Source organism: Phaseolus vulgaris, chromosome 9 (assembly GCF_000499845.2).
Source record: "Phaseolus vulgaris cultivar G19833 chromosome 9, P. vulgaris v2.0, whole genome shotgun sequence".
Taxonomy (NCBI): domain Eukaryota; kingdom Viridiplantae; phylum Streptophyta; class Magnoliopsida; order Fabales; family Fabaceae; genus Phaseolus; species Phaseolus vulgaris.
The window spans coordinates 29,933,935-29,944,659 of NC_023751.2; the positions used below are offsets into that span (position 1 = coordinate 29,933,935).

The 10,725-nt window shown below is 31.1% G+C and overlaps 1 protein-coding gene across 1 annotated transcript; it reads left to right on the top strand.

The window, feature by feature from the left end:
* The first annotated feature begins 2,531 nt into the window (after positions 1-2,531).
* LOC137821739 (SPX domain-containing protein 1-like) lies at positions 2,532-5,539 on the top strand. The gene is made up of 3 exons (XM_068626474.1): positions 2,532-3,056; positions 4,180-4,306; positions 4,891-5,539. The coding sequence occupies exons 1-3, from the start codon at positions 2,787-2,789 to the stop codon at positions 5,337-5,339; spliced, it is 846 nt and encodes a 281-aa protein (XP_068482575.1). The 5' UTR covers positions 2,532-2,786; the 3' UTR covers positions 5,340-5,539.
* The last annotated feature ends 5,186 nt before the right edge of the window (positions 5,540-10,725 follow it).

Sequence of the window (10,725 nt, forward strand, 5' to 3'; positions counted from 1 at the left end):
CCTCTTTGTTCCATTTTCTTGGGAATTGTTTTAGAATATATAAAAATCTAGTTGATTTACGAATATAATTCTTTTTGTCCGGTGCCTCAAATCCTTCTCGTTGTTTCATATAAATTATCTTTTTGAGAATGCCTTGATTAGATTTCCTCAGGAGTTTACATATCAAGAGTTGAAGGACATTTGTTTATCAAACATGGAATAATAGTATTATCTTCAAGACTTTAGTAGTTAGCAACATATATATCAAAATTCTATAATGGTTTTATTGGATCTCTCATCTAGACAATTATTGTTAGGAGTCCTAGTTATAGTTTGACGTCCCACTATGTCATTTTTCTTACAAAAGTTAGTCAACATTTATAAACAAAAGTCAAGATTATTATAAGATATGAACCTCTTCACCAACTTACTAATTTGATTCTTTATCATATGCTTTCAGCTTTTCTTGAAGGTTTTATCTTTGGTCTTTTAAGGATAAACTCATAAATTGAGTAATCATTTTCTATCAATAAAAAGCATATGACTTTAGAGTATGATGAAGTTATATATGTTCTCCACAAATAAACATGAATATGTTCATGAATATCCTTTGTTCTTTTGTTGTCCTATGTTGAATTAGACTCTGCAAGCTTTTTCTCATACACAATGTCCACATCAAACAAGCGTTCAATTAAAAAAGAAGTTAATGAAAATTATCTAGTAAACAAACCAAAAAATATAAATATGTGAAAAATATTAGAGAAAAACCTCTCTCATAAAAATAATAGTTTAAAAAGATACATACGGTAATTTCTAGAATAACTTATTCTAGAGTAGAAAAGAAATAAGAAGGTGGGCTAGTGATAAGTGTGAAAATTACATGTTTATAACCTTGTTTAAGGTTCTTATTTCTTGTTCATTTGGTTACATGCTTCTAAGCACTCCAATTTTTTTGGTGGAAATATATATGTACCGGTAAGAGCCGTACGACTGATATCATGTCTCGGTCCTCATCACTGGGCCGACTGAGATCGTGGCCCACATCAATGGGCCAACCGACAGAACAAATCTAGTTACACTCAAGCAGGATTAATCAAGCTAATCCGCGATTAAGAACTAGGTAATGCATCCCTAAACACGGTCCAACTCCCTAACCTGACCCAATAAGGAAAGCCCACCAAAGGTAATATAAATAGCCCACATTCCAATGTTCAGGTACGTCATCATCTACATTGCCCTGACAACCGAGCGTCGAACACCTTTATTGACTTGAGCGTCGGAGTGCCTGAGTCTGGACTATGAGAAGACCGAGAAGTGAGACGAGTGAGGAAGAGTCAGGAGCTTGCAAGAAAGAAAGCTAAAGTACAATCCGACCGATTGAAGGTAAATCCGACCGATTGAAGGTAGAAGAGGATTCCTCTCAATAGTTTTCTGAACTCCAACCCTGTTCGAGAACAATTGACGCCACTATTTTGCTTTTATAAGATTTTCCTTATGTCTATATAGAAAGGAGGAGTCCAAGACAATGCAAGTGAATAGGAGAAGCAGTTAATGAATAGAAGAAGAATTTCATTACCACCATCAATCCGCTAAGTAAAGAAGAAAAGCATTAGGCAATTTACTAATTCAGCAGATGAGATGTGTGCTAAAAAATCTTCTTCATACACTGAGAGAATTTGGACGAATATGAGACAGCAACAACTTTATATAGAAAACATAAATTTAAAGAATATACTAATAAATTTTTAGTATTAATTAAATTAAAACTAATTACTCTATTAGAGTATTAATAATATACCAGTTAATATAGTGCTGCTAATAAATTAAATCCATTGATATTTTAATTAGAAGTTTAAATTGTTTTTCATTTTAGAAATAACTAACGAAATTCTAAAACTAATTCGGTGTATTAAAAACATTTCTCGTTTAAAATTTCTTATTTTTAGAAATATATTTTTCTGTTTATTATTTTATAATTTTAAATTCTTGTTCAGTTTAATTATTCTGGCAAAAGGTGGGGTTGGATAATTGTTGTACAAAGAATATGGTATACTGTGGGGAAATATTCTTCCAGCAGAGTATATTAACAACAAGTTGGTAAACTTTCTCGATTTTAAAAATTAGAACGGACTCAAAACGTATTCTAAAAGTAATAGGTTTTTGTTTTTAATGAATTTTAGTCAATATAAATTTATGACAGAATATTATTAGTATATAAAATATTTTTACTTTAATTAATTTTTTTATGTATCTATAATAATTTCATATTATTATTTAATTTATTATTTAATGATCGAGATTAAGAGTTTAAGATTTAAGGTTGAATGTTTAAGATTAGATCATCAGGTATTTTGTAAGATATTTTGTAAGATCAGATAAAGTTATGATGAAATTTCGAATTCAAATAAGGAAGATATTTAAGTAGATTGTTTATATTTTTAAAAGTGTATTTTGAAAAATATAAATAAATGTAAAGAAGTGAAAAAGAGAATTGTTTAAAATAAAATAAATTTTAATTTGATTTAAAAGTTAAAATAAAGAAGGAATAAGTTGTATATAGATAATTGAAGAAGGAGGTTGGAGAAGAAGGGAATAAAACCCTAAATATACTTATTCTTATTGGATATCCAAAAACAGAGAGGAATATTCTCTTTCTCGCTACCCTTATACCAGTCACACAATTCCTCTTCCCACTTTCTCTCTTTTTAACCCCACAATTTCATTCTTCACCACACTCACTTTCTTCCCTTCCCATTCTCCTAGCTTTATCACCTTCCTTACTTTTTCTTCAATTTCTCAACGGAATCATGAAATTCGGAAAGAGTCTCAGCAACCAGATCGAGAAAACACTGCCTCAATGGCGCGACAAGTTTCTCTCCTACAAGGAACTCAAGAAGAAGCTCAAACTCGTCGAAGCCGCCCCCAAATCCTCCGAGGAACGCCTCGCCAAACGCCCTAGGCTCCATGCGGAAATGTCCATCGAGGAAACCGACTTCAGGAACTCGCTCGAACAAGAACTCCACAAATTCAACACCTTCTTCGAGGAGAAAGAGGAAGAGTGCATCATCAAATTGAAGGTTTCTACCGTTCATTCATCACTCATTAGTATTTTCATTTTCTAAGAACTCTTCTCAAATTATCTATTATATCATTTATTTTCTGTAAAATACTTCCATTAATATCAATTGTAAAATAGTATAATAGAAACTATTAACAAGTTGATCTTCTAGCGTAAATTCTACTAAAAGCTTTGGAATCTGATGCGAATATATCAAGCATAGACCGTTATGTTATTAATAAATAAAAGTCTGTTAATTGTTATTGATTTTTTTTTTTGTATTTGATGAGGATAATATTAATCATTAAAAATATTTGAAGTTTAATTTTATAAATTTACTGGACTTATAAAATTAAAGTGTTTTTTAAAGAATTTTATTTAAACTTTATGTAACTTATTTAAATTATTTTTTTTTATAAATATTAGTTTTATTCATACTGATATTTTATATCGCAATTTTTATAAATTAATGAAACCTATACATATTCTGCATAAATTGCATGTTATAAGAAATTTTTTACCTCATAATAACATGGTTTTTTAGTTATAGTAGGTAAAGGACACCTATTTAGGTAAAAAAATTATATTTATATTTTTTAAAAGAAAAAAAAATGAAATTTGTATCTAAATTAAAAAATAATTTCCAAAATAAGTTAATATATTTTTTATAAACAAATTTTAAATTATTAAAAAGTATTCTATTTTTGTTTTCTAGAGATGAAAATGTTTATGGAGAAGTTTACAGAAAAATACCTTAAAAATGAGTTTTTATGCCTTATTAAGGCAGAACTATTACTTGGAGTATTAGTGGGTTGAACCTCATTAACACTCAATCCAATTCAACTCAGTTTGTGACTTGAGTTGAATTTGTTTAGGGTACTTAATTAGAATAGGATTGAATAACAAATCCATGAATTTTAAACTCAATCAACCCAATTTAACTCAATCTACATATATAATAAAAAAATTATTTGTCAAATAAAAGAAAATAAATCTGATCTAATGTAGTCCAGTTAAATTTAATTGAGTTGAATTGAAAATTTGGCAGCACCTATGCTCCTAGTTATTCTTAACCTTTAGCTTAATAAAGAACCCCTAAATTTGGTGCGCAATTAACAGTCAGTTGTGGTTGAAATGTGCAGGAGCTACAAGATAGGGTGGTCAAAGTAAAAGATTCTAATGAGCAGTTAATGGAAATTCGGAAGGAAATTGTGGATTTCCATGGAGAGATGGTCCTGCTCGAAAACTACAGTGCTCTTAACTACACAGGTACTTTCAACTTTTGACATATTAATGTTGTGTTTTTAAATAAGATTGCCTACAATAGGCACTGTTTTTTGACATCTGAACTGAAGCATGCTATGTAACTTACGGTGTGACTAAATGCAATAGAAAGTGTAGTATATTAGAAGAAGGGTTTCATTTCAGATGTGCGAATATTTTGAACCAAAAGAAACACATTTCGAAATATCAAGCATAATTTTCATAGAGGATTAATCAGATTAAAACTATATCTTTCGACTGATTTTGAGTTGAACATTTTGGTAAACCCAATGGTGGAGTAAATTAATTACAATAACGAATTCCACAATTATTCCCGCATAAAATTTACGAAGATCACATCACCTAAAAGCAAAAGGGCACAACAATTGAACATACCAAATTGATATTTCGCCCTTTAAAGTTCAGACATGGTCCTATAACCAAAGACATATACAACCCAGATGTTTTATTGGGGGATAAGAACTGTTGCTTTATAGTGATATGTCTTGTTTTTAGTCCAAAGTATTTTCTGCTAAATTGCAGCTTGATTTGCCTAAGATTCACATCCAACGCTTCAATTTTGTGTACAGGACTAGTGAAAATACTAAAGAAGTATGACAAGAGAACTGGTGCCCTCATTCGCTTGCCTTTCATTCAGAAGGTCTTGCAACAGCCTTTCTTCACCACTGACCTGCTCTACAAACTTGTGAAGGAGTGTGAAACAATGCTGGATCACCTTTTTCCGGTGAATGATCCCTCGATTTCCGGGGAGGCAACTCCCCAAGCTGAGGGGTGTGATGCTTCAACTTCAACCAGCAAAACGAATGATGATCTTCTGATGCCTAAGGAGTTTGCAGCAGCCAACCAGCACATTGATGAGAGCCTCTATATGAAGAGTACCATTACAGCTTTACATGTTTTGCAGGAAATTAGAAAGGGAAGCTCAACAGTAAGCATGTTTTCATTGCCACCGCTGCAGATGAGTGGTTTGGAAGAAACATGGAACAAAATCCCTATTCTGGAACAGACAGCCAAGTAATTTTCTGCACTGGATTACATTAGAGGATACAAGACTAGTTAGTGGGAACAGAGTTCAACCTTTTTTTTTTCATTTCAAAATCCAGTGCCTCAGTTGTAACGCAGATAACAAACAACACGGATGTAAAATGCTGAAGATAGTGAAAATATTGACACAAGAATTATAGACTCATCTGAAAGAACAAAAACCTTCTCGAACTATGATCATGTGCAAAAAAATGTATCTATACTTGAAGCTCACTTACAAAACACTTTATACGCACACATGTCTCATAGTTGGTCAGAATTCCTTAAATTTGGCCCTGTAGTAATAAAACATAAAGTTGATAGAAGCTGTGGTGTTTTCACATTTTGCTACTCTCTCAAAAATAAAAGATAATAAAAAAAAATATACATATATGGACAAGATAATTTTGGAATCTTGTCGTCCTTAATCTCAATAAAGTCATATGATTTACAATTTGAAATAATGACAAAATATATAGATATGAGGTATTGATAAATATCAAATTAAACATAATATGACAATTAAAATCAGTAAAATAAACATGAAAGTTTCATAAAATAACTACACTCATCTCCCCCTCAAAAGTTGGTGAATAAGCGTTGCAAGTTGTCCTTATATGATGTGCAAATCATGTCGTTGTCAACCTTCTCTTTAGTAAAATATTTGTCCACTTCGATATGTTTGATTTTGTCATGTAGTATTGGATTATGAGATATGTTAATTGTATATTTGTTGTCACAATATAGCTTTATAGGTCCATCCACTTTATCTTCAAGTATTTTAGTATAATTTTTAGCCATAATAGCTCATATATCCCTTGAGTCATTGCTCAAAATTCTGCTTTAGCATTATACCTGGCTACCACACTTTGCTTCTTACTTTTCCAAGTTATCAAATTTTCGCCAAGGAAAGTGCAATATCCAATAGTTAATCTTCCATCAACAATTGAACTTGCATAATCAACATCAGTATATGTTTTAAGACTGACATTCCTGTTTCTTTAGAACAAAATTCCTCTTGTAAATGTGTTTCTTTTGTACAAAATTTATCTTGTAAATGTGTTTCTTTTGTACAAAATTTCTCTTGTAAATGTGTTTCTTTTGAACAAAATTTCTCTTGTAAATGTGTTTTTTTTTAGCAAAATTTCTCTTGTAAATGTGTTTCTTTTGAACAAAATTCTTCTTGTAAATGTGTTTCTTTTGGTTGATGCATAAACTAACTTACTCAACTCATAGCAAAAGCAATATAAAGTCTAGTGCAAGATAAATAAATAAGTCTTCCTAGAAGCCTTTGATACATTTCTTTATCAACAACCACACCATCCCTTTCATTTCCCAACTTTGTATTTGGATCAATTGTTGTGCTTGTTGGTTTGTAGGCCATTTTACATGTTTCTTGCAGCAAATCAGTAATATACTTTTGTTGAGATATAAAAATCTCTTTCTTAGAGTAAGCAAGTTCAATTCCAAGGAAATATTTTAATTTCCCTAAGGTCTTAATTTAAAATTCCCAAGCTAGAAACTAACTTAATCTTTGTTGTTTCGGTTCATCATTACCAGTCACAATAATATCATCTGCATATACTAACAAAATTGATACTCTCATGAATCATAATACTTAATAAACAAAGTATGACCTTATTGACTCTGTTTGCATCTTTTACATCAAATTGTTGCAATCATGGTTTACTGCCAAGGATAAAATAACTCTGATTGTGTTCATTTTTGCAACTGGTGTAAAAGTCTTCAAGTAATCCACTCCACATGTTTGAGTGAATCCTTTTAATACTAGCCTATCCTTGTATATTTCAATAGTTCCATTAACCTTGTACTTTTTTATTGTATATATCCACTTGCATCCAACATGTTCTTACCCAATGGTAGACCAACTTCCAAGTATTCTTCTTCTTCAATGCCTCCATTTCCAAATCCATGGCTTGTTTCCAAATTTTTTCAATTAATGTCTCAGATACAGAAGAATTTATAGTTGTAGTGTTTAGGCCTGTGAGAAAGGTTTTATGTGAAAGAGAGAATTTTTCAAAGGATAAGCAGGTTTTATTACAACTCTAGTACCTTTTCTAAAAGCAATTGGAAAATCTATATTTGCTATACTGACTCATCACAAGGAAATTTGTCATGGTTAGTGGATTTATTTATCTCCTGTAATGGTAAAGGGTTGAACTCTTGGACATGTGCAAATTCTGGAATAACCTTTCTCTATGATGTGGTCTAGCAGAATCTGCAGAATCAACTCTAGGAAGATTTTGATTTACCACTTTTCCCCTCTCAACATGTTCACTTTTAGTCATTCTTACCCTCTCAACAATTTAAATTTTAGTGGTATTATTTTTTTTGTCTTTCAAAAAATAGATTGGGAAATATAAAATCATCATACTCATCATCTTCTCTTAAATCCTCCATCTGAAGATGAGGATAGTAAAAATAGTTAACTTGTTCATTGGAAGTGATATCCCTTGAGGCAAAAATAAATAAATTAGAAGGATGATGAAAACACGTATATTTTTGTGTGACAAAGTTGATGGGAAATTCAACACAATAACAATAATATCTCAACAAGAGCAATAAGCAGCGGATAACAATTTCCCTAACTTACAAGAATCTGAGGAGCAATAACAAATAATGGTAGCAACACAAAACAACACTTCAAGAAGACACATGAATTTTAACGTGGAGTGGAAAACCTTCTCAATGTGAGAAGTAAAAACCACGGGCACAAGCCAGTCAATCAAGTTCCACTATGATCAAAATTATGGTTACAAGAGAGTCTCAAATCACAGCACAAATTGTGCTCAATAACCAGTCAAATAGCAATACAATAGAGATGAAACAGAGAACAAGAAACCTGAAAAATTCACAAACTATAGTTACCGTACGCGGTCTATATGTCATTCCAGTGACTTTTGAACAATCCGAACGGTTCAACTGAAGAACCACGAGTTATAAACCTGCTGACAAAATTTCAGCCCGATCCAACGGTGGACAAAACAGCAGCAGCAATCCAAAAATTCCCGTCCTCAAAAGAAACGCTGAAAACGATGCTGCAGTGTGAGATGAATTTCTCTCTGCTAAACCAATTTATGCAAGATCCGAACGGTCAGATTTAAGTCAAACAAAGTATGAACATGATCACAAAATTTCAGCCCGATCCAACAGTGAAAAAAGTGTCGGTGGCGGCCGGAAGTTGCTGAGCAAAACTTTCTCTCTCTTTAATCTTTTCTGTCTCTTTTTTCTCACTGTCTGTGTTTGCTGCTGGCTATCACACTGTTTGAAAAATCCTAAAGGTTAATATTGGACTGACATAGGAAGTGAGCCCAACCCAACAAAAGTACCCTAAGAAAATACATTTAAGTGCCCTTGGATAAATTTTTTCTCTTTGTTGTTTATGAAAATGGACAAAAGAAACACAACCAAATATTCTAGGAGGAAGGTTTTGAGAATGATTTATACGAGGATAAATGAGTGGAGTACCTTCATTAGACTTTTTATTTGTAAAATAGTAGAGAATAACCTGCTAATTAAATAAGTGGCAGTGAGAATGACTTCCCCCAAAAATCATTTTGGAACATTATTTTGAAAGAGAGGTTCTCTAGTTTGTTCTAAAAGATGTCCATTTTTCTGTTCAACAACTCCAATTTTGTTGGAGTATATACATGAGGATTAATGAATTATCTCTTCCTTTTAAAAAAAATAGTTTAATGTATGATTAAAATAATCTTTAGCATTGTCAGGCCTAAGTTTCTTAATAACCATCCTAAACTGATTTATAATTAGAGACACAAATTGCATAACAACATAACCTCATATTTGTTTTTAAGGAGAAGAAGCCATGATAACCTTGTACAATAATCAATGAAAGTAATAAACCATTTAGCTCATGAAATATTTTGACATATTAAAGGGATCCCACACATAAGTATGAACCAGATAAAAAAGATTAGAACTTATTTTATTGCAAGTTGGAGGAAACAAAACACATTTGGGTTTTCCAATTCACAAACCTCACAATGAAGATTATGCATATTTAAATTTAAATCCTTAAACAAAGAAGGAAACACAAGTTTTATAACACTAAAAGAAGGATGTCGAAGACAACAACGATATAACTGAACTTTTTCATGGTTATTGAGGATTTAGTCATTAAAGAGTGACTCTTAATAGACTGGTTAAAGTTTCCCATATAATAAAGGTCATTCCACTCTTTAGAATATCTAGTCGTCCTCCTTGATTTCTTGTCCTGCAATATATAAGAATTATTATGAAAAATCACATTTCAAAAGAGATATTTGGTAAGTTTTTGAATGGATATTAGGTTTGTTGACAATTTAGGAACATGTAGGACATTTTTGTGGAATATGGTTGGGTTTACATATCTCCTTGACCAGCTACAATTATCATGTTTCCATTAGTTATGGAGTTTTTTTGTTAGCACTACAAAAAAATTTGTTATCACCTACTAATAATTACCTATTGATTTAGATCTGTAGATAAATTTGATCTTACCAATGAACTTTACCTACGAATTATTATCCATAGGTAAAATTGAGTTACCATATATAAAATTCATACATAATTTTGACAGGTTGGGACAAGAAATTGTTACCTACAAATTTTTACTTATAGATTTTTACCTATGGATATTACTTACACCTACATATTTATCTCTAAGTTACCTACAAATTCAAATTCATAGATAAGTTACCTACAAATTTAAATTAATAGGTAATTACATTATTAATACTGATATTAGTATTATTATTGTTTTTATTATTATTAATGTTATTGATAATGTTATTAAATATTATTCATAATTATTAACATTTTGAATATTATTAATAAGATTAACATTTTTGAATATTATGCTCCTTCGTTTTTTTGATGTTACTAAGGAATGATCACGATCAGAGGCTCCCAAATCTTAATAAAAATTAAACATAATATGACAAATAAACACATGAAGTTTGCTAAAATAACTTAACCCTAATCATAAATTAATTTATAATATTATTGGATCCTTCCGAAATTTTTGGAAGCCTTAATCAATTGATTCCTAGTGCAATGATAAAATGTGACTTCATATACATTTTGGAGAGAAAATAGGTAGAAAGTGCAGTTCTGTAAGGCAAACTAAAGTTGACGAAAAATGATACATTGACACCCTTCGTCCAGTATACAACCCTCTTTCTTTGTCTAAAATTTCAATTTTTATATGAAATGACAAAAATACCTTTTTTTATATCATCAATTAAGGGTTGTATAGTGGAGCAAGTTGTCCATATATCATTTCTCGAAGTTGATTACGTACATAAAGAAGAGTGTTTTCTCTAAGAAAGAGTGTTGTCTCTAGAAATTTTGGACCCAAC